Below are 24,397 nucleotides of genomic sequence, written 5' to 3' on the forward strand. Positions count from 1 at the left end.
GCAATGTGATGCATCTTCAAACCCTGAGTATAGGTGGAGACTTACTGAAAAGCGTGTAATATTCAGCAGATTTATCTGTATATGTACAATAAAAGCCTCGGATTCAAATTTCCAATTGTGCATTTTTCTGAGGAGAAGAAAGCTACTCCTATATATGGGGAAAACAAAACAAAACAAAAAACCCTCCAGCTACACACTTTTGTTGATGCTATCAGTGGTCACTGCGTATTTTGTTATTATATGTTATTTTAGAATAACTAAAGCCTTGTTTGTTTAGAATGTAAGTCAAGATAAATAAAATGTGTTGCATATTACGTGAGGTGTTATGAATATACAATAAGACAGCTCCATTCATCTGTGATTTATAACATGATTGAATTTCTTAAAATGGACATGATGAACTCCTATGAGTTATGATATTATGGCAAGAATCACTGTCAAGTTTTAGCTGGAATTTTCCTTGGAGTCCTTTTATCATGACATGCAATGTCTTAACTTTGGTTTACTTTGCAAAAAGATTTATACTGAGCCTTCTAAACACTAAAATCTTAACATAGATCCCACCTTTTCTACATTGTATGATGTGATAGATTTTGATGGATTCTGTTGAGCACAGTGGAAATAAATCGTATCTACCCAGTGAATATTCACTAGTTCCTGATTTATCTATCTTATTAGCAAATGGACTTTTCTGCTCATATTTTCAAACAGCCATTTGTAAAAAGATTCTGTATTAAAAATGAATTGTTTTGTATTGTAAAAAAATTATATCACATACAGAACATCTATACACACACTTTTTCCCTTTATTTTTTCTGCCCATTGGACTCAATTAAACTTGCTAATTCATAGAACTGGCTTTAAGAGCACTTTTCAGAACTGTTAGTAATTAGGATGTCACTGACTGCAAAAGTTCTGATAAAACACAGCAAAGTATTGTGGGATTCTTGGCTGGGCAAAGCCATAGTAAGCATTAGAACAGTTTGTTTTCCCCAAATTCAAACAGTTTTTAGGAGACCCATGGGGTGTGTAGTTAGAAATCCAGTTTCCCTGAGATGTTGGGAAAAGCATCTCTACTCATCTTAAGTTTAGGAAGCAAAAGACAGCAGACAAACTGAAATTCGTGTTCCTAAAGCCCACAGTAAAGCTATGCAGAACTTGCAGATGTGTATCTATTTTAAATAATTTTAAGAAAGATGTTCTAAGTACTGAAAAAAATCGCTGGTTTCCAATCAACTGACACCTCTTCAGTTGTCAAAGACTTTCTAATAGTAATTGCTAATGTTTCCACTCTTGAATTTGCATTCTTAGTTATCACCTGTAGATGCTAGTTTATTCCTATTTTACCTTTATCCAACCTTACTTCACCTCAACTTGTCTTTCTTCTTCTTAATAATACGTGCATCCCCCTTAAAATATATTTTGAATTTTAAATAAATCACTTATTTCTTCTTCCCTCATCCTGTACCTCCCCCTCTCCTTTTAAGGTGTAGTTCCTCATTCTGTGGCTATTTGGAGAGCCTTTAAAAGCTTCTTTTTAGGAACAAAGCTTCCTACCCAATGTGTTGTACAGCTTAAGGAAAGGTATTGAAGATTTACACTATAAATGTCAATTTTAGTATATTATTTAAAATCTGTGACTTACCAGCAGCTTATTAGCTATTTGAGCTTTTTAGGCTTCTTCTAGCCTTACAGAAAACAAAACAAAAAAAAGGGCAGTATATTACAGTTTTCTTCTAGAAAATTCACTATATATATTTTTTTTAATCTGCATTTAGGCAAACCTCAAGACAGTTATGGTCTCCCTAAATTGATGTCATGCTCTCTTTAAATTTATAATAACTGTTGTCTGTAGTACCTCATCCAAATAAATACTACTAATATGTTTCATGCATCATGGAGCTGACCTCTCGAAGTTTTTAAGCTTTGGTTTTCAGCGCCTTATTCAGGCCGTAGCTTGGAAAGGAATGGGATGTTAGATGGAATCACTCCAGAAAGTAAAAAAACCTGCATCACAATTTTGGAAGTATATATATCTCTGTTGCTAGAATACACTGATCACTTCTGTAAGGGTGTTTTGGTTTTTTGTTTTGTGTTTTTGGGGAGTTTGGTTTTGTTGTGTTTGGGGGTTTTTTAATAAGCAAAGCTTATTCTTAAGGAATTATATGTTTTTAATGTATCGGAATAAATTTGCCAAGAATCAGCAAGTTGTCTTGTGAGTATTGTGACACAGAGGAACACATTTAGAAGACGTATGGTAGAGAAAGCAGGGTTTGCTGCACCCTGGGAGATCTCTTCCTATTTTCCTGCAGTACTTAGCTGACTAGGGCTGTCTTGAATGTGTATTAATTGATTAAGAGACCATTTCCTAATGATGAATTCTATGCTCATTTAGTTTCTTTCTTGTTTACAAAAATAACACCCTTGAACAGTCAGTATATAATAGTTGCTGGTCTCCACTAAGAGAATTAAAAAACATGCCTTTGTTATTCATGATTCAGTTGTTTTTTGCATAACACACAACTTTCAGCTGAATCAAAGCAAAGAAAATCCGGAAGTGCTTATATTATAACTATCAGTATATATTCTCCCTATAGACATTAAATCGAGAAGATAAAATTAAGATATGACCTAACATAGTATATTTGTATATCCTATATTAATCCTCAACTGCCTGATGTCTTGTTTTCAAGAACATTAACACCTGCAAGCAAGGGTGCAATGCATCTTTTGCAGGACCTCCTAGACTGCAGTTACAAGACCAAGCTAACTTTTTAGGCTAGCATGTTGTATTTCAAATAACAGCAGTAAGCTGCAGCATTGCGGAGCTCAGTGTGGTCTGCAAGTGCTTTCTGAGAAGCCTAATTAGTGCATGCTGAGTTTCGTGCTGCTAGAGCTGAGCTCCTGATACCTAGGCTAAAAATAGTTCCACAGGAAGCCCCTCCAAAGATACAGTAGTGTAGATGTGAGGTTTTTTAAAAGTACAAATTCAGAGGCAATGCACTACTTCACTCTTCTCTGAAGGATCAAAACAGGGCTTCAACAGGATAGGTGTAACAAACCTTTTTGTAGCCCACTAAACATTATGGTTTGCCTACTCTTCATTGGAAATCTGTCCGGAATTTTACATCTGGAGGAAGAGTAAGCTGTGGACTGACTCCAAAGCAAGCAGGAACTAAAACAGCATGAGTACTCTACATAATGCATCTAGACATGAATGACGCAAACCAATGGCTTTATTGTATATGTTCTGTGCTTCACGTATAATACTAGTCTATCCACTTTAATGGTCAACATCAGAACTTAAAAGGAATGTGTGAAACTACATGATGCCACTAATTTGGAAGCCCTATGCTATGACGTATGTGAACTACAGTCCAGAATTCATAGCAGGATAAGCAATAGGTATTCCCCTTTGTACTTTTGGCTAGCTATTTTTTCTTGAGAAAGTCTCGAACTTTCACAGATGCTTCATCTGACTGATGGAGATACTTTGAAGGGATAATATATCTTATTTTTTATCCTACTAATCTTGGCATATTATTTTACTACAATTTTACTATACCTATGAGTCCTTAATTAGAATCTGTGTAGTAGACCATATATGTCTCAATTCAGACCTAACCAGAAAGAATATTCTTATTCTTTGAAGAGCTCTACAGATACCATCTACCAGTTTTCCAAAGAACTCTGAGAAGTCAGAGAAATAGTTCTTTCAAAACCTGGTCTGGTGTATACACATCATGAAGGTATTAACTCTGAGTTTCATAGGTTGACTGATAATGCTTGTTACTGCATTTGTCAGTTCTTTCAAAACTCTTGGATGGATTCATGTAATTCTCATAACAATTTTATTCCTCTTCTTATTTCACCCACTGCTGTTATAGTTTTTGATATTTTATCTTTGGAAATGCCTCAAAAGCTGCTTTCTACTTCACTTCTGTATATAGGTATCTTGTATTCACTGTGTTTAGAGAACTAAGTAAAGAAGATTGCCTCACTGCAAGATAGATCTCTGGGGTTACTGACATCCCACTTGCATTCTGCTAAGCTTCTGAAGTTTGTTTTTTACCATATTATGTTCTTATTTTTGGCAGTTGTATGGGAATTGTAACCTCCCTAGCCAACCATTGTTTAGAATCTTACTTGCTGCCATAATTTGAGTTTCAATCAGAAGAAGTGGCTTGAAGGTCTGCAAACTTTGTATTAAAACCACTTCAGTACCTGACCTGTTCACTTCACTCCTGTTGCTTTGGTGTATAAGAGTTATCAGATCTCTCCCCGACTGTCTAACAGGATGGTGTCCAGGCTGCTTCCTATGAATTTTAATTTTCTTTTCTTTCTACTTCATTGTCTTTCAAACTGCTGTAGCCAACTCATTTAAATAGAATCCGGTCCCCGAATTTCAGTGTGGCAAACTACCGCTTAGTCTGATCTCACAAAACATGTCAAATTTAATTATATTATGTTTTTTTATTTAACAGTTCAATCATACTTACAGGAATTATTTCAGAGAGTTACTTAAGGCAAAGTCACAAATAGCCTGTTCTCTTGCATGCCTGTTCCAAGATGCAATTGTTTATTACTTTCAAAATCGTCTTTCCAATTTACGTTGTAATGTGACATTCAACTCATTTGTAATTGGTATGATGATTGTCCTAACAGATTTTGTTACAGATTGTCCTAATCTCTCTGAAGAACAACAAACACTTTCAACTGTAAGTATTTTACAACCTGGATCATGCTGTATTGTGGACCTATGTAGATTCCGACGTATGAATTACACATACAACATTGTTTAGTTAGAGATCTCTCTAAACTGGCCCCAAAAAGACCATCTTAGAATAAGAGTTATCCCTCAGGTGCATAGAACCAGAAGTTTCCTGTACCAATCCAGTGCCCATCTAGCGCAGGTGGAAAAAGGGCAGTAGTGTTGGGGTGGGGAAGACAGACGTAATGCGCTTCTCATGTCACATAGATACTGAATCACATATTCAGTGGACTGTGAAAAGACAGTATCAATTGTTGTGACCTTCAAAACATTGTAGTGCTGGATTGGATGCGTACAGTCATCAACAGAGTCATTATCATCAGGGCAATGCAAAGAAGAGTCACAGGACCACAGGTAACATTAATAAGCAATCTTTGACTTGTAACTTGCGTTTTTCTTTCCAAAGCTGCATGGTATATGCATGTTCAACTGTGTCTATACAATGTAAACATGCTACATATTCCCCAATGTTTATACAGACCCTGATTTTTTTATCAACATGTTTATGTATTTGTGTCTTTGTCATTGGCCAAAAATATTTATCTTGATATATTTCAGAAGTGCAAACTTCCTCCCAAACTCTGTGAAGCTTACCTTAAATCTTCTCATCTTTGCAGATTTTGTTATTTATTTGTTGTACTAATGTATTTATTTCAAAAGGTTTTATTATACTATTCACCATTTTTCTGTTCTTATATAGACTGTAGGAATGAGAATTTTTAAATCTTTTTCTTCAAAGAAAGGTAGCGTTACTAATGAGGATATTCAAAACAATGAGATGAGTGCTTGCATTCCTTGCAAGAGATAAGTTCATTATAGCAAATAAATTTGTTATGAGAATGTTTGAAGGCGATGAATCAGGAAATGGAAGACAGTTTATTTTTTCCCTCAAAACAAAGTCTGAAGTGAAGAATGGTGAGTCACTTTGATTTGAGGCAGTATAAATTAGAATCATAATAAACTTTTACATTGTAAAAACCTTAAGAAAAAAGAGGTCATTCATGCAGAATTATATGTGGCAGTAATGGACAAATCTCTTGCGCATATGGCATGTTCCCCTGTGGGGCTATGGAGTTATACTGCATTGTCAGAAAACTGATCAGTTCAGAAAAAGAATCGCAAGTGAATGACAGCACCATCCATCAGCCTTGCCCTGAAAAGATAAAAACTCTTATCCCTAGCCTCAACAATAAGTTGTGACAGTGTCAACTGTATCTTTTACTTGATGTGAAATGTCATATTAGGGACTAATGCTGGGAACAAGCTAGTCAAGTTTAAAACAGAAAAAAAAATTAAATGGGACTTAAACTTGAAGAAACTAGCGAAGAAAGTGTTAATTTCTTAACATGTTCAAATGACCCTTGATCCCTTATGTGATGCAAATTATCTATATTTATAAAGTGTAACTGGAGAAATTAAAAGATATTTGAAAGACAGATCCAGCTTTTTTTGAACTTGAACTCTGAGTCACGATGGACATACAGTTTTTTTAGTGTATAGAGTTGGGATTATCAAGCTGCTTTGTGGAAGTTACATAAAGCATATTTAATTTTTCATAGTGAGCTAAGCAGCTGGGTGTAACCAAAGTTAAGCTAAATACATAAATAAAGATGCATTATTATTTTACTATACAGAAAAGGTCTTATTCTAAACTCTTAATTTAGGGTGGGGTTTTTTTGTAATGATGTAAAATTTGTATTTACTCCTGATTTATGCTGGCATGAGATATCCAGAACTGCCATGAGATATCCAGAACTGCCATTTTAAGACATAAAATGCAGAGCGGTACTTTGAGTCTGCTGTGTAACATCAAATATGAGTATTACTCAGCTCTTTTTTTTGCCTTTCAGAATAAATTTACAAAGTTAATACCATGATTAGTATTGCTACCCAGAGCTGTTCTGTTTCCAGTGACAGACTCTTGGTCTGACTGGTTAATTCACAATTCTTCAAAGCATTTCTGAAGAAAGTTTTATTGTCCTGTTAAAGATTTCACTGAACTGTCCATGTCTGGAAGAGTGATCCAGCTGTTAAAGTGACCTTATGTTGGCATATGGGGGACAGACACAGTATGTCCCTAGGCATTAGGGAGGAGGTCACCCAAATCACATTCAGAACAGTAATTTACAATCGCTCCAGACCCTCTCTGAGCACCTCCACCTCTGCTTGAGGACTGACCATACCTGTACCAAACTTTGACCTCTCTACAATAAGTCACATCCTTTATTTCAGAAGCTCTAGCTTCTAGAAATATAAGAACCGTAGGATGTTTTCATTTCCATCTAGTACTTCATTTGATAAAAATTACAAAGTAGTTCTTTTTAATATCCCTGAAAATGTGGTACAGACCTGGTACGAAGTCATTCGATAATCGTGGCTCTTGGGCACTCCTCCAGTTTTCTACCGTTTAGCGCTTTGTAAGACGGGCCTTGACATTGCTGTTCCTGAGCTGAATATGGATTTTTCCATTAATTTCAGTAGGAATTGGCTTGGGTGCTTAGCCAGTGTGTGCTTCACCTACCTCATCTGTGAAATTGGCATAATAATATTGTAGAAACTTATTTGCATGAATGAGATCTCTTCCAGATCATAGCTGTTTGTAAATTACCACGCATGAGCCCAAAATGAGGTGGGAGGAGAGAGAGAGATATACTATCCACAGAAATACTGAGGTATTTTAGAGAGATCCTTGGATACATAGGTGATAAATACTGACGGTATTACTAAGTTTTGTTCTGTATACAGCTCCTTCAGAGGGATTATTCCACAGTTAGTTTATTGTGATTGGGGTGGTTTATTTTGTTGAGTTTGGGTGTTTTTTCCCCCTCTGTCCTGGAATTCTGAATTGTTTTCTCAAGATTATATCGATTTCCTCTAGGACTGATTTGCAACACCTATGTACTTGATACTGAGTTAATTTTACTTTCTGTTTTCAAATTCTAATTTTTGGTTCATTCACTCATCTAGGCTTACCTATTTTACACTGCTTTAGATGTGCTTTGATGCATACGTACCCATAAACCGTTAAGTTGCTTCTTCAGGTGCTCTCTGTGATAAATAGAAACTGTTTTTGCATTTGCTGGACAAGTGCCTTGCCAGCTTGACTGGCCTTTCCATTTCCATGGTACACCATTTAAGTAATAATACCTCTTCTGTAGAGGGTGATGCAGCTGTATAAAAACACTCTCAAGTCAGCAAAACTATTCCATTCAGACTTAGTAATTGCTGCTAAACAGAAACATCTGTCAGTGAAATTTCTGCTTTCTAGCATCTGTAAATAGAGGCAAATCACATGTAAAGCAAGTATTGATTCCATGAAACATTTGGCCTGGATGCTCAAAGTTAGAAAGCAACAGTGAGGGGCAAAATGTGTTACAAAAGATGTATTTATGCTTACTGCACCACTGTGGAACATACCCTCCTTGCTAGGACTAGCTGAGGTTTTAGAGTAACGAGGGAAAAATAGGAACATTGACACAAGCACATTTGGGGTGGGCACACAAGCAGGTGAAAGCTGAGAGGCACTGTGTGTTCTCTGTTCTCCAAGAAGGCTTGAAGTAATGGTACTATACACTTGCAGAAAGCAGTTTCATCTCTCTTTCTAGCACAGCAATAAAAGAATAGCTGTAATCTGTTTTACAGCAAGATACAAACTTGTATTCTCCTAGTTCTTACTGAAAAAAGCATGCTTGAAGAGCAGTGAGAGTATTGCTTACATCCATTGGTAGCACTTCTCCTTTGAGCTCTTTCTATTACAAAGTCATTAACCTGGATCATTGTTTACCAGAAGGTATAAGGAGCTTGTTTGAGTTAGGAAGTGCATTGCATAATACTGGTATCTTTTTAAATAAAAGTGTAAAATATTTTGCCTTATTAAAATAGGATTCACTGATTATGCTTTGGCTGTTGTACTGTGGTCACAGTTGGTTTCTTTGAGGTTTGTTTACTTTTATTAAGATATTTTTCATGTGAAAATACATTTTACAACTACAAATGGCAAGTTAGATTAAAAGTATCCTGTGACATTTCCTAATTTACAGGAAAAATAAATTTTAAATTTCAAAATATTTCACCTGGATCAAAACATGTTTGATAGTTGGTATCACAGAGGTCAGGAGTCTCAGTGATCACTTTTCAGTCATCTCCCTTTGTCTAGAGAAAAAACGAATTGATGTAGGAACTGTGTTTAATTTCTGAGATAGAAGGATTATTTCACGTTTTACATGTTAGTTTAAATAAGCAGTAATATTTTTTGAGTCCCTATTAAGTAAATGGCTTCTTCACATTTCATTGTGCCAGGACATAACACTTGCCTTCACTATTTCTCCTTCTCTCCCCCTTCACTACTTGTTCATATGCCCTGTTAATTTACTTACTTCATTTTCCTGTCTTGGTTCCCACTTCTTTTTTCCCTACTGTTGTCCCCTCACCTGGTCAATGTGGTGGTGATATTGAGGAGGAGTTTTCTGAAGAAGTGGGGTCCTTCCAGCTGAGAAAAATCCAGCTAAAGCTATGCAGGTTTCCATTTTAGTCTTAAAAATTGCATATGGTTATACCAGACCCAAGACTGATGTTTGAAGCTAAATGCCTTTAAAAAGAAAACAATTTTCATTTTTCATCAAATGCTTCCAAACTAACAGTTTTAGGACCCTTTGATTTTATTTATTTTTTATAGCAGTATTCTGGAATGTATTACCCAATATAAAAAATTTAGGAAACCAACTCTCCATCCAAGAGAGCTTAGAAAGGAAGACCAAATCCTGCAATCAGTTGATGCAGACAAATGCCACTCCATTAATTTAATAACAGGTTTCTGCAATCTGCTTTCAGGGCTGAATGTTATACAAACAGCATGGAAGAGATTTAGACACAGAGTGACATAATCTTGGTGTACGTTTTGTGCTGTCTTTTAAGTGTTTTACTATCCTTACCCTATGTAATCGCTCCTTGTGCCCTGCCCGGCCCTCCTATCAAAGGATGTATATACTGTAGATATCCAAGTGCCAATGTAGCTAAAATTGAGGAATTCAAAAACTGCTGTCTATATAGCTGTTAAACTAATTTATTCCACCACTTTGAAGGAAATAGGGTGCTTTGTGGTGCTTTCACGATTTGATAAGAGGACTGTAGATTGCTTTCTGTCATAATTCTAGGTGCCAGACATTTTGTGTTTCACTCCAGTCCCCACTGAGTTGCTAACAATTGTCTGCAATCAAAGCACTTGTGGATGTCTCACACAACCTTTTGCTTCCCCTTTTTTCTTTTTTTTTAATCTGTAATTCAGTTTCACATTAAAAGACTGTCCTCAATATACATCTAAGATCTGTTGATCCCAAACTACACAAAAGGTTTTTTTGTTAAAAGATATAGCAAGTCTTTGACCCACTAAGTATAGCCTAAGTCATGATCTGGGGTAAGTCTTAGCTATAGGGTCTTTAACCCTGTGGAGATGCCATGCAGTGAGTCACAGAATGAACAAATATGAACTCCAGCAAATAAAGTCCTACATAAGGATGTAAAGAAATAAGAGACTATTGCTTGCCCCTCCCATTTGCCCTTCGCTTGCAATTAAGTGAAATTTATGCTGGATCAAGTGCTATTTGTTTCCTAAGCAACTTATCAGACTCAGTTTATGCGCAATACTGATCATCTCATGTTTTTTTAAGGGCCAAGAGCAGTATAATTGACACGTCATACACTATTGCTTTTGTTGATAGATTTACCACTTTGGCCTCTTTTAGATATAACAGTAGGTGAAGCTAATATGAACCTGTAAATCCCAGATTATCATCACCATGCAGAAGTGAATTCCGTTGCCCATGAAAAGCAGAATCAAGGTACACCTGCATGAATATTTTTTTCTGTGTATGTGATGTAATAGGGATCTTTATGCTGACAGGCTGATTGCTAATGTGATGGTGTGTGGTGCATGGGCTGTGACATACTGGATCTGAAGACCTAAAATGACAAGTGAAACCACTTCAGTATACTGAAACTTTGTTCAGGAAATTTCAACAAGGGTTGACTACATTTTGGTTTATTTTACATTAATTTATAGCTTTACAGGAAGTGATAATGGAAATCATGCATCAAAATAAATTCTTCTCTAAATTAGGGAATAAAATCTTACCTGTTACATGGAAACAACTTCACCTGAGTGTTTCTGATACTACTGCATCTTAGTCAAATGCTCAAAAACTCAGGAAACATCACTTTCATAGAACTGTATTTATACCAGCCTGTTGAGGTGCAGTGAAAAGAATTTTCTTTTAAGTGGGATTTTGCCCTTGTTACTTGTGATGCAGGGCTATTGTTCCTGGGCTAGCATAAATCAGCACCTCTTCTGTCTCTATTGATTTGAGTGATTGGATCACTTGAGAACCTATCTTGAAATTCTTATGCTACCTGAAAGCTTATTTTGCACAATCCATACACTTACAGCAAACCATTTGAAAACTACTTTAGAGCAGTTCTCAGTGCATGGCCTAAGATCTCGCTTGTGACAGGAATGTACTGCTATAGTCAAGGGCTGATAAGACAAGCAAAGTATAATGTTGCGTATAGCCCATTTCTTGCACAGTGCCATGTGCTGGTCAGCAAGGATTGTGGGACATCAGAGTTATTTCGGTTTGGGGGGTATTCTTTTGTACGCCTCAAACTTGAAAGCTAGGAATCAAAATAATCTGCAATTGGCATTTAAAATATGAACATCTTTGCTGGCTTCTCTTCAAATTACACTACTTGTAACCTAATTGAGATATTTTTAGAGCTAGAAGTATCATATGCAGCTGGGAACCAGGTTGTTTCCCCATTGTAAAACACCCAAAATCTTAGATAGCAATCCTTAAACATGTTATATGAAGAGTTCTGCATCTTGCCAATACTGGTGTTCACACCAGTTATTTCCTCTCCTTTTCAATCAAACACACAGACACAAGTGAGAAAGAGGGGAACAATTTCTTTGACAAGTTGCTTAAAATAAATGGGAGATTTTGAAGGTGCTGAGAAATTTTGAATGAGGGCGATAGACCCGAACCCTGTGGTCAGAGAAAAAGTGGCACTGTCGAAAATGCATAGCAAAGCATGAAACTATTTACAAAAGGAAAATTACTGTATGACTTTGTACTCTGTGTCAGTACATAATGATGATACCCCACTCACACAGACTTCTTTGGGCACACAGGGCCTGGAGTGGTGGTAAGGAAGTGTTACTGGCATAGACCCATGTAGCTGGTGGTACATGTACAGCTAGCAAAAATAATAAGTTATGCAGATCATCTCAAGCATGGTTCAACAGAGCCTTTCTACTTCCCAAACCCAGTGATAGACGTTAATTTTTGATGCATAATGCACCGTGACATCCATGTGTGTAGAATTTGTTTGAGATGTGCCATTCCTTTTTGCTGGAATAGCCAGACTGAGCAGGTTTCACTACACATGGCACAGTGGTACTTTGGGCCCAGAGCGAGCGTTGCTTGGTTATTAGTGCATACGCCAGATCACAGAACAAATGCTAGATAAGCCATAGCTTGAAACCTTTGGGTGTACTATTCCAACATTCCCAGGGAAATATGGTGCTTTTCTGCCCCTGATTTTATGTTGATATGTAAATCAAAGATCCCTGGGAGTCCAGCACTGAATATTATCAGCCTTCAGCCTCAGGTTCCTCTTGATATCTGGTTCATATTCCGATATAGTAGATGAAACGTTTCTGTGGTATAATGGTAATTAATAGTGGAGACTCAGAAACAGCTCAGAAATCAGGAGTGTCAGATGTAGTCCCAAGTTAGCACTTGCAGGTGAGTTTCACAGTGCAGGATTAAAGTGTTTTACCTTGAGACCTCCTGTTCTTATCATATGATTGCAGAAGGAAAAAAAAAAAAGTGCCTATTATACATGTAAAGTAAAATGATTCACTGCACAGAGTATCCACCATCTTCCTTCCAGGGCTATATTTCAAGAGGTTTGGCAGTGAAGCAGACTAGCTGTGTGAGAACAGAAACCTCCGCTGGTGAACAGGGAGAGTGGCTCTGTAACATCAGCCATGGAACAGAAAGCTGCAAAGTGAGGCTGTCATTTTAACAAATGCTTAGACGTTTTTTAACTTAGTTGTTTAGGTTTGGTGTTTTGGTGGTTTTTTGTTTTTTTTTTTTTTTTTAATACATCGAGGCATTTTTTATTTGTCACAAACATAATCTTGTCTGTTTCATCTGGGAAAGTGTATTTTCTCCCTCTGTGTAATTCTAATTGTTACGTGTGGGAGAAGGTGGTGAAAATATGTCCTGGTGAATTCCCCCCAGCCCCTCAAAAGGCTTCCCCCCCCCCCCCTTTTTCTCTTTTCTCCTTTCTCCTGGAAGTGAAAAACAAGCAGATACGTGATCTCAGAGGCACGGTGCGCTGTGCTAAGGCACTGCCGGCGGGGTGAGGGGGGCAGGATTTGTCCCCCGTTGGGAAGGCTGCCGGGGCGCTCCGCTGGCAGGGCGGGGGGGGGGGGGGGGGGGCTCCCCTGGCCCCGCTTCAGCGGCAGGTGGATGCTGCGGCGCTCGTCGCGGGGCGTCCCTGCTCCTTAGCGCTCCAGCCAAGGTAGCTGCCGGTCCGTATTAAATGGCTGCCTGCTTTTCGGGGCTGCCGGCTGTTTTACGGTTCTGCTGCTGATTTTTTTCAGCAGCCCTGCCGCTTCTCGGGGGCAGAGCCCCCCCTCCGCCCCGCCGTTCCCCCAGGTGAGGCTTCATCCCAACCGCCTGAACCTCAGCCCTTCCCGAGGGGCCACGGCTACCTCTGCTCCCCGGGCAGCCGCCCCCAGCCCCGCACCCCTCCGGCTGCTCCCGCTTCCAGGCCGCCGTGTGTGGGCTGGGGGCCGCGCACAGCCGGGACCCCCCCGCTTGCCGCGAAGTGCAGGCGGCGGGGCCGGCCGGGGGCTGCGCGGTGCCCCGCCGTGTGGGACCGAGCTGTGCCGGGCAGCGAACGGGCTCTCCAGCCCGCCTCGCTCGCTGTGCAACACCCTTGTCCCTCCCCCCACGGGGGTTTTCTCCCCCCCCCTTCTCCACCCTCCTGCAGCGAGTTAAATATTTCTTTTGTTAATTGACGCCCGAAGTGCTCCCGCTGCCTTCCCCGCACAGCCCGGGCCGGCCGAGGACGTGAGCACGCCCAGATCCGCTGGCTGGAGCAGCACCGATCCGCGGGGCCGAGCGGGTATGTGCGGGAGGAGGAGGAGGAGGTGGTGGTGTAAAAGGAGCCACGGGCGCAAAGCAGATTTGCGAGGAATAATTTAACTCCGGTGTTTGTTATTTTTCGGGGTTTGGGTTTTTTTTTTCCTTCTCTCTCTCCTTTCTATCTTTTTTTCTGCTCAGGATTTAAATGTCATTCAAAGCATCCCCAAATCAGCTTTCCGCTCGTCTCCGGTTTATTCCGAGGCATTAATTGGATCAGACGCTGCATTTGAAGAGCTCGGGCGTTTTACCCACGAAGGTAAGTGGGCTTACGAACCTGCACCGGGTCTGCATGGTCACCAAAAGCTTGACTGCCTTTCAGGGTGGTGTTTTTTTTCCCCTTCCCCCACCCCCCTGCCCCCAGCCCCGAGGCCAGGCTTAGCTCAACCTGAGGAACTTGCATCCCTGGGTTAATCATCGGTCGATGTATGGACAATGCGCCGGGGGGGAGCGGGGTCCTGAGGGGGCTCCGCGCCCGCCCCTCCGGCACCGGGAAATGACCCGCGGGAGCCGGCGGCGGCAGCCGCGGACCCCTCAGTCCCCAGCGCCGCTGCCCCTGGAACAGCGCGTGGCAGCACAGTAAGGAAGGAAACAACCTAATCCCCTCTTACAAGAAACTATTCGTCATCATTTTTTTTTTTTTTTTTCCGTGAGAAATACTGTAGGCGCCCATCTCCCCTCCTCCCCCACCGCCCGCCCCCGTTGCAAGCGCCGGCTCCTCTGCCCGCACCTCGTCTCGTTTCAGGCGCTTCTTTCCAGGGACCAAAAAGTTAAGCTGCCCCCTTTCTTCGCCGCCTGCCCCCGGCACCATACGTGTGCTCTGCATTCCCCTCGTTAACCTATTCCCCCTCCGTCTAGTCCGAGTTCGTCCAGCCCCCGCCCCCCCCCTCCCCCCTTAAACTGGGTTGCAAAGCCTCTGTACCCTGCAACTCCTAAAACTTCTCTCCTTGCTGTGATTTATTTTCTAGACTAACAAAAAGGACAACAAAAATATACTCGATACTCCTGTGGATGACTTTTTTTTTTTTTTTTAAATAATGCATTTCCTTCTTCCCCTTTAATTTTTTTTTTTTTTTTTTTGCAAGGAAATTTGCTCCATCTCCAGCAGCAACCACTGCTCCTTTTGATGTTGTGGTACGCCGTGCGCATGCGCTTCACATTAGAATTACTGCACTGGCCAGAATAAGTTGGATCTCTTCTTCTCTTCACTGAAACCCTAAATCATATCAAAAGCTAAAGGGATGCTGAGAGTCCGGAAAAAGGGTTACTTTGGGATTTGGTCATTCCCTTTGATAATAGCCGTGGTGTGTGCACAGAGGTGAGTGATGAAGGTACCTCTTTTGCTTTACTTTGAATTGCACTGCATGCTGCTGCCGAGAGGAATGTGCAACCAGAGTCTGAGAAATAAGAAATAATGTGGTATTGTTCTTTCTTTTTTTCCTTTAGTGTCAATGACCCTAGTAACATGTCACTGGTAAAAGAGACCGTGGATAGACTGCTGAAGGGCTATGACATTCGCTTGAGGCCAGATTTTGGAGGTAATTTGACTGCTTTTTAATAAGGGAGATGGCTTATGTGGGCTGTGTACGGGGTGTGTGGCTTTTAAACGTGTGGTGGGTGCTGTTGCTTTGGGGTGCGTGTGTGTTGCCATTTTCTCAAGCTGATTCAAAGTTAAGCCCATTGTCGCTCAATTTTCTTAGCACAGGATGCTCTTTAATGCGATCACTTAAACGTCTTGCACGTTTGCAATCGGTCCCTCATCTCGTGTGGGTGCTGATACTTTATTAACCTGTAATTAAGCCCTCGTTTAACTGGTTTTACCGAGATGCAAATCCCTTAAGTTTACCCAACGTTTTGTTCTTCTCAGCCTAATGTGCCTGTGATCACATTTACTATTTTTGAGTACAAGATGTGCTGTTAACCGATACGAAAATGTCATTTAACCCCCTGCGCGCTCCCACGTCCAACTAGTTTGTTCACTCCGGACGCGTCGGCGGTGGGTGTCCCCTTGCCCCCACCCCGCCCCCGGGGCTCGCTGCCCGCCGTGCCCGGGGCTGCCCGGGTGGCAGGGGCGGGGGGGTGGCGTGGGGCCGCGCTCCCCGGCCTGGGGGGCAAGGGGGGTGTGGGGTGCGAGGGACCCCCCCGTCCGGCCCCGAGCCGTTGCCAGCACGTGTGTGCGCGTTACATAAAGCCCGGCTACAGCTGGCGGGGGGCGCGCAGGGTGAGCCCAGGGGGGGCGGGGGGCAGCCCGCTTGTGCTGCCTTTGTGGGGGCGGGGGAGGGCAGGTGTGGGGGCGCGCCCTGCCTGCCTCCTGGCTTTGCTTAAACGTGTCGTTTCTACGCGTAGCGCTGCGAACTCCGGTAAGAACGAGTTAACTTCTTCGAGATCACATTGCGGACCATCTTGTCGGTTTGCAGGTCCCCCAGTGGCTGTCGGCATGAACATAGACATTGCCAGTATAGACATGGTCTCAGAAGTCAATATGGTGAGTATTTAGGGTCCGGGGCTGGTCGCTCGCTCCGGGGGTGGATGTCGTTTCCCCCGCCCCTGCCGAGGCGGAGCGGCGCCCACGGGCGTGCGGGGACCCGGCGCGGCCTCCGGCTCCGGGGCGGAGCAGCCGCTTCCTAGAGGGTCGGCCCGGGAGGGTGGGAGTGGGCGGTAGGAGGGTCGTGTCAGCTCCTTCCCCCCCCCCCCCCCCCCCCCCGCCACCTCCTCCCCCCGGCGGCGGGACCGGAGAAGGTGGGAGCCCCGGGCCGCCCGCACGGCTGGTCCTGCCGCACCGCTCCCGAGGCGCTGCCCGCCCGCGCCGCCGTGCCGCGAGCAACGACGCCCCCTGCCGGCCGCGGGCCCGCACGGCACCCTGCCGCCACGGGGCCGCGCTGCCGCTCCGCGGGGCGCCGGGGGCGGGGGGGGGGGGGGGGGGGCATGGCGCGCCCCGGGCCGGCTGCACCGCCGCGTGGGGGGGGGCAGGGGCCGGGGGCGAACGGCTGTAGCCTGCTTCCACGCCTTTCTCGGTCTAATATTCTACAAATATTTTTCCTTTTTGTCCCAGCAGTGCAGTTGCGATTAAAAAAGATAAGAACCAAACGGGTTTTATTTCTGTGTGTATCCAAAGCTCACGTGACATTTTTTTTTTTTTTTTTTTTTTTTTTTTACAATTTTGGGTGGTCATGACTGAGTTGAGGATTTTACAAGTTTAATTTTTCAAGATGTTTGTCTTGAACAGACTGTGCTGAGGGGCTGAACTTGTTTGTGGCACAGTATGGCTTCCCATGTTTGTTTTTGTTACCTGGGGGAGTAACGAAGTGTGGAGAAGCCTCGGATCTATTCTGTAGAAGCTGTTCTTGGTTTAGGCTAAACTTTTCTAACATTTGCTTATTTGGAGATAATTTGGTGTCAAGTTCTGAAGTTTTTAACTTACATTTTACTTGGTTAAAGACACAGAATTTGGCCTCATGCTCTCAGGGTTTTATACAAGAAGAATATAAAATAAAGACACCAAAGTATAGTAGCAGACACTGATACAAAATAAATGTTTGTGAATATTTTGATAGAAATTTATTGTTTGAAGCAAACTTTCTATTACTCTTGAAGTTGTAAGGAAAACTCTTTCTAAAGACAGATGTCATTTTAGGGATACTGCTGTAGCTGTAGTGATGCATTTCAAAACAATAGTTTGAAAGTTACCAGTTGTGTTAATATCATTCTACTACTAAAATGTTTTCTTTAATTCCTCAGTGGCATGTTTGGGTTTTCAGGGACACTGCACTGAATGAATTGGCAAATATTTGCTCTCAAACTAGTTGTGTTGTGTGATATACAGGATTTTTTTTTCATGATGTGAAATATAACCCTTGGCCTAATTTGAGGATGACATTACTGGTGGCTGTTCTGTGACACTGGGAGGTCTTGGTGACTGAGAGCTTGATATTGGTTTTTTTTCAAGATACCAAGAAAACTCTGGATAATTTCACCTCGAGCATTACTTGTGAAATATTTCCAAGTGGCTAAACTGGGCTGCCAAACTTTGTTTCACTGAACTTGTAATTTAGTATTCTACCTCCAGGAGCTTTAAGTGCAAAGGAAGAACATTGCAATGTATTTTAAACCTGCTTTTCATGAAAAGAACTATGGGTAGGAGAGATATGGCCATACAAATTAATTCTTAGACAGCCATGAGCAATGTGGGAATGCTGACAGTTTTCTTGATGGAACTGTGATCTACTAGGTCAGTGTTATATCCCTGCATCCCTTCAAAACTGGAAAGTACTGCCAAATGTTTTCCTTTCTTACAAAAAGATTGTGAAGATTCCTGTGAGTCTTATTTTCTCGGTTTCTTTCAATGATTTCTAGAAATTTGGGCTTCAGTTAAGAGTCGGAGCGTATTAGAAGACTGTGATCTCACAAAAACTGTAAAACTGAGTGTTTTTAGTATTCTGTAGTCTGTTTATTTTGTTGTTGAAATGTTTGACCTTTGTGAGAAAAATTTTCAGACTATATGCAGAACTCCAGGGGGAGGGAGGGGAAATGTATAGGCAGTTTTGTCTCCCACATTTGCCTAAAGCATTTAAGCTCTGGGCTTATTTTACTCTAAGGAGCTGACTATTCTTTAAAACCAGGCATTTATTTTACATAATTTTTTTCACTTACAGTTTCAGAAGAGATTCCAAACCAAGATTACTTTCTTAATCTGCTTAACTTCAAAATGTAACATGCAACAGTTCATTTCACCATGATCTTTGCAACATAACAAGTACTAATGTACCCTGATAGGCCTGGCGTAAGGGAGGAGACATGCAAGCAGACACAAATAACTTGGTACACATGGCCTCGACTTTTTCCTTGCAAATTCACCAGAATTTAAGGTAGAAACCAGGAGGAATGCTATTGAATGCTAGCTGATGCAAAGCCTTCTGAGATAATGAGACGGAGAGAGTCTTCTGAAAGTATGAACCTGTTTTTCTGAGCCATGGGCTGGCTGTTGCTTTGCCTGTAGTCATGGCAAACACCACTGACTTGAGGTAAAGGCAAATTGTTGCCTGGAGTCAGGTATTAACATTAACAGGAGCAAACTTTGGCCTTGAGAGGAAGGCTAAATAATTGTAGTTAAGCTTGAGACAATTAATATTAATTCCAGTGTTAACTTACCTTAAAATTATTGGTCTTACGTTCCTCTTCCCATCTTGACGCGTTCCATCTACCATATACATTTGTGTTGCTCTGCAGGCAGAAGGCTTGTCTCCAGTGTCAGGAAGTAAATCATAAAGTTTTTACTTTATTGGATGGGAAAATTTAGGGTTGCTGTTATAGAAAGTAACTGTGTGTTTAGGATGTTCAAGAACGTGATTGTTGACTTTGAATTCTTAAGGAGGTTCTCAGTACTTCACTTTGTAAGAAACTTAGGGTGTAACAGGCTTTACAGCTATCCAGATATTTCTGGTATGCAACAAAGTTGAAACTGTAAGCTGTTCAATCTTTTGTTGTCAGAAACTTGAACTGGCATTTACCTTGGTTTTAAAAAAAGAGTTTAAAGTACTGGTACTTGCGAACAGAATTCTTTCCAGCTTTAGGGAATGCACCAAATGCATGTGAGAAAAGTGAACTTCAGGCGTGTGTGTTTTTTGACAAGTGCTATGACTATTTGGACTAATTTTTTTGTATTTTGTGAAGAAAAAATATACATTTTATGCAGTACAATAATGATTATGGCTAATCCATTCATCTCTCTGGACCAGGCCCTGCAGTATTGTTGAGTGTGTGCTTTATGTTAACTATACTGTGGCTTTTCTTAAGGTTTCCTTATTCAGGTAAGAATAGAAAACAGACATGGAGAGGTGTGAAAGCTACTAAAGTGGTCTTCCTGGGCTAATAAATTTGATCTTGCGTAAGATTAGATGTATTGCAGGGAGTCTAATGCAGTGTTCTCAAGGTAGTTTCCAGGTGTTTCTTACTGTGCTTGAATTTTCTTCCTAGCCTCCTTTTCCTTAATAATAACCACTCATTGTAAAAATATCTCCAGAGAGCTTAAACAGTAGTTTTGTTTTGTTTTAAATAACCAGTGCTAGCTGGGATGTCACGTTTCCACCTTTTCACCTCCTTACTTAGTTGTTGGAGTAGACTCCTTGACAACACAGCAACCGAGACTGCCCTCCATTCCTATTTTCTCACCTTTCCTCCCAACAGTTCCTTCATAAACTGATTTAAAAAATAGGTTCAGGTTCATTAAGAAGTACAGGAATAAATTTTCTTCCCTAGACACTACTGAAGATTTTACATAAAATGTTGTACATTTGATCTATCCAGATAAGACATGATAATTTCTGTGGATAATGTCAGCCACGTGGTGGTTTTCTGTGTCTTGGCTTATTCCTATTAAATAGGTCAACATCTCCTTCTCTCCTCCCCCCTGCCCCTTGGTCTGTGACTATTCTGGGATTTTAGTACAGGATGTCTTGAAAAGAGAGAAAAATGTTCTACGGATATATTTTTTACCCAAGAAATATACACTTTTTGAGGTAATGGATTGTAAATTTAATTAAATATAACTCTTCATACTGTGGGTCATTGGGGGTCTGCTAAGAGGAATCTGAACTCTTTATTTAATTTTAAATATTTGCTTGCTTATCATTGTACAGATTTTGGCACTTGGGCTCAGTATGTGTACATGGAGTTAAATAGATACAATAGGTTGGTTTGTTTTAGTGGGAGCCATTAGGGTTGTTTGAATGCTTAATCCTTCCATCAAGTGGGAGCTGGAGAAACAAAAGAGCTGTTATCTATCAGAGAAAGGTTTACTCAATAGTGTATGCCAAGTTTTACACAACAGAACCTAGTAACTTCAAAGCTCTAAAAATAAAAAGAAGCTTTTATTTAGGTATTATATTTCACTTCTGTATTTTAGATATGCCAAAGTTGCATAAAATAGTAAAGTATAATACTCATAGATCAGAATATTCTCAGCCTAAAAAAGTACAGGCACAGCTGTAATTTGCTGATAGACCTCTGACTTACACTTGCTTTTGATAATAGAGACCCACTACTGCTTTTCTTAATCGCTCATGTTTTCTTGAGTTATTTTCAGTGGGGGACGTTAACAAAGCCCAAGAGATTCAGGTTTAGATTCTGAAAACAAGGGGAGCTGTGTGGCTACCTCTCAAGTAGCAGCAATTATCCTTATGTGTGAAAAAGGAAGAGATAGCCTGTGATATAAAAAGAAATGGGCGTTAAGTGGTAAGAAAATAAGGCGGAGCTATTCCAAACCAGAAAACTCAGGGGGAAAGCCCTGGTAAAGAAAAATGAAGAGAAAGGAAATCGTAACAAGTGTCCTATATACACTGGTACAGAAAGAGGTGAACAGTACCTTCTTTTGTCGATCCATCCTAGTTGTATGTGTTGCTTTATATGATCCATAGAGAGAATAAGGAAAGGACAGGACTGAGAATGCATTGAAAATGAAATATTAGAAATATTGGGAAGGTGTTGCTTCGCTAATCCTAAATACTTCCTGCTGCTAGAGACTGTTGGTTTTATTATTTCCCCTGTGTCGTAGAGGTATATGCTTCTTCACACAAAATTGCGTTTCTCAGCAGACAGTTTGAATTTGGCTCTTGCCAAATTATTGTGCTCATACACTACTGACTCATACTGAAGTGTCTGCAGAGACTCCTGTGAATGCAGAGCAGGTGATATACATCTTAGAAGTGACAACTTCTTTTACTGAAAGCCCTGTTTCACCTGTTCCTTTAGTTATTGTCTAGGATAACATCACAAGAGTTTATTTTTGAGTAGGAGTAAATAACATTAGTATGGATTTCCAGTTCTTGTTACTACACGTCTCTAATTCAGGCTTTTTCCCTTCTTAGCTTTAAGGTATGTAAAAATAACTAAGAGCTCCTGTGTTCAAGTAGCACGTTTACCCTTGGGGACCAAAGCAAGTTATTCCTACTGGTATGCTACATGTGGATTGAAGTTTTCGTGTTGGTTTTGCAAGAATATTTGCAGCCACAGTAGGAAATGATTTCTCTAGAGTATGTATGCAGGAATGTACTGAGTTCTTAACAACTTTTATAAGCCAGTTCAGAAGCAATAATATATTCTGTATATTTATATATTATGTATCTGGAAGCATGACATAATTGTTATTTCTTTTTAAGGTCCTATAAATGGTTTGTTAATTGGATTGTGCTTCTGTTGTGCTACAGTGTTGCAACAGTTTAATCAGTAGAAAATCTTCTTGTTTTGTTGTTGGTGGTGATTTTTCAAGTGGTCGCTGGCCTTAGCAGACCAAGGGGTGGTTGTCAGTAATTTAAAGAGATTGCCTTGGACGTGATTTGTATATTTGAATTAATAATTATTGCTGCCTTGTTTTTAGAAGGCTTTGACCTATAAATATTTAAGTAATTTGGCTCCTGCCATAGAAGAAAAGATATATTTATCTTTAATATGTTTTATGGGCAATGGCTTGATGCTAAAGCGTGGGAATGAACATGAAGTGTACTTTGTTAGCTCCTACTATAGGCTGCTTTATTTCATAACTACTCCACTGAAAATCACATAAAATCTTTATAGATGAACCATGTATTAGAATGGAAGATTTTTATGTTGTGGCTCTACAAACTTGTTACAAGTTTAAGCTGTTCAAATGGTTGTATTTGTGCTTCTTAGTGTCTCTAAAGTCTGTCAGTGCACCATGACTAAATCCTTATTATTCCTCCCTCCCTTTCTTATCCTCATACCCCATGCAGCCCTCTGCAAGGTTTACAGCAGAGCCTTTAGTATTCAACCATGTTGAAGTACGGTCTTGTAGAGTAATAATTCTTTTATTTTTCTAGAAGTAATCCAGATTCCTTGTAGCCTTTTAGTGGTTAATGCTGTAGGTCTTTGCAAGTGCTTATATGAATTAGGAGAGATTTAGTCCCTTCATTTCAAAGGGAGGTGATCATCCATGAGGTAATTTTTGAAATGCCTCTTTTAAGTAATGAAAGATAGCATCTTGTTTGTCTTTAGAGTTAACTTTAGAAACAGTCAAATATCTTGAGTTATTAATACTGAAAAATTGGCTATTATGGGTAAATGCAATCTATAATTTAAAAATAAATGAACGTGCATAAATACATTAACGTTGTAGGCATACTGTGGATTGGCAAAAAGAGAGAAGCAGCAGACTTTGTGCTTTATTGTAATTACTCTTACTACGCTTCTACAGGGATTCCCATCCTGCTCATGTTTCTTGACAGCAATGCTATGTACAATGGACACATAGCAGCTAGTGTAACACAAGCGTTGTAGGAATAGAGATATAGTGGCATTATTCACAGCTAGAGTCTGACCTGTCTGAATGCCAGTTTGTGAAGTAGCAATGCTCTCACTTTATAGGTTTTGCCTGTGAAGATCTTTGCATGCAAACTGTCTGGCTAAGTATTTTCAAATTAGCTAATCAGTGCAAAGATTCTCCCAGACTTGGAATTGCATCTACCGAATGTGTTCTTTTTTGTATGAGTTTTGCAAATAAGTATGTAATTCCCAATCAAAATGAAAATGTTCTAAATAAGAAGATATATTTTAACATTCAGGATGTTGACATGTGTGCAACTGAATATAGAATTTGTAGATCATATTTAATGTAGGTTATCACAGCATTTAGAACGTGAGCTCTTCCCATATCCCCAGACTTAAAGAATGAGGGGACTGTGCTATTTCTGTCTATCCTGAGCTGCTTTGTGCATATCTCTGTCAAGGTTAACTCCTATTAATTTTTATTCTGTGAATGCTGACAGAGGGATTCGTTCGTTAGTTTTCAAGTAGTAAGAATTTAACTACATGGGGGGGAAAAGGAACCCTTCTGAGAGATGTATTTTGGGTTTCAAGTGTGTGCTGTTGTAGTAGATGTGGCAGTTCAGAGTATTTCCACTGACGTTCCTATAGGCGAACCGCTGATCCATTGTGATTGTGCTGGAAGACACGTTGAGCTCTATAAACTTTGAACAAGTAGAAGAAGGAAAAAAATTACAGGGAGTTTGGCCTTGGACAGGGGTGGTACATTAAATTACCCTAATGAAAGCATATTAAAAAAATCCAGCTGCTTGAAGTGAAAAATCCTTGTTCCAGTGCCTGCTGTCTGGACCATTTCTTCTTCCTTTTCTTCTTTAATGAATAGGCATTTCCATTAACTAAGCAACTCTATGAAAATGGATTAAACCCCAGAATTTGCCTTCACAGTTGAGTGTCCTGATTGCTGCTCTTGAATGTCTCCTTCCTGTGCTCATGAGTTTTGAATTCTTTTGCTACATAGCAGCCTGGGTGCCGTGAACCTTTATTCTAGATAGCTTATTAGCCTGTGGTGGTTGTGAGTGGAAGCATTCGAAGTGCAGAGGACCAGGAACAGAGAGGTCTTTCATGTCGCGAGTGAAGCTGTGAA

General features: G+C 40.5%; 1 protein-coding gene across 2 annotated transcripts in view; it reads left to right on the top strand.

Annotated features, from left to right (window-relative positions):
- The first annotated feature begins 13,857 nt into the window (after positions 1–13,857).
- The window catches only part of GABRB2 (gamma-aminobutyric acid type A receptor subunit beta2), a 170,936-nt gene continuing 160,396 nt past the window's right edge, over positions 13,858–24,397 (top strand). For both annotated transcript variants that reach the window (XM_005231726.3, XM_005231728.4), the window contains exons 1-5: positions 13,858–13,963; positions 14,122–14,239; positions 15,066–15,298; positions 15,427–15,518; positions 16,398–16,465. In XM_005231726.3, the coding sequence (XP_005231783.1) occupies positions 15,222–15,298; positions 15,427–15,518; positions 16,398–16,465 (237 nt within the window). In that variant the 5' untranslated portion in view covers positions 13,858–13,963; positions 14,122–14,239; positions 15,066–15,221. The remainder of the gene's footprint in view (positions 13,964–14,121; positions 14,240–15,065; positions 15,299–15,426; positions 15,519–16,397; positions 16,466–24,397) is intronic.

This window comes from Falco peregrinus, chromosome 8 (genome assembly GCF_023634155.1).
Source record: "Falco peregrinus isolate bFalPer1 chromosome 8, bFalPer1.pri, whole genome shotgun sequence".
Lineage (NCBI taxonomy): Eukaryota > Metazoa > Chordata > Aves > Falconiformes > Falconidae > Falco > Falco peregrinus.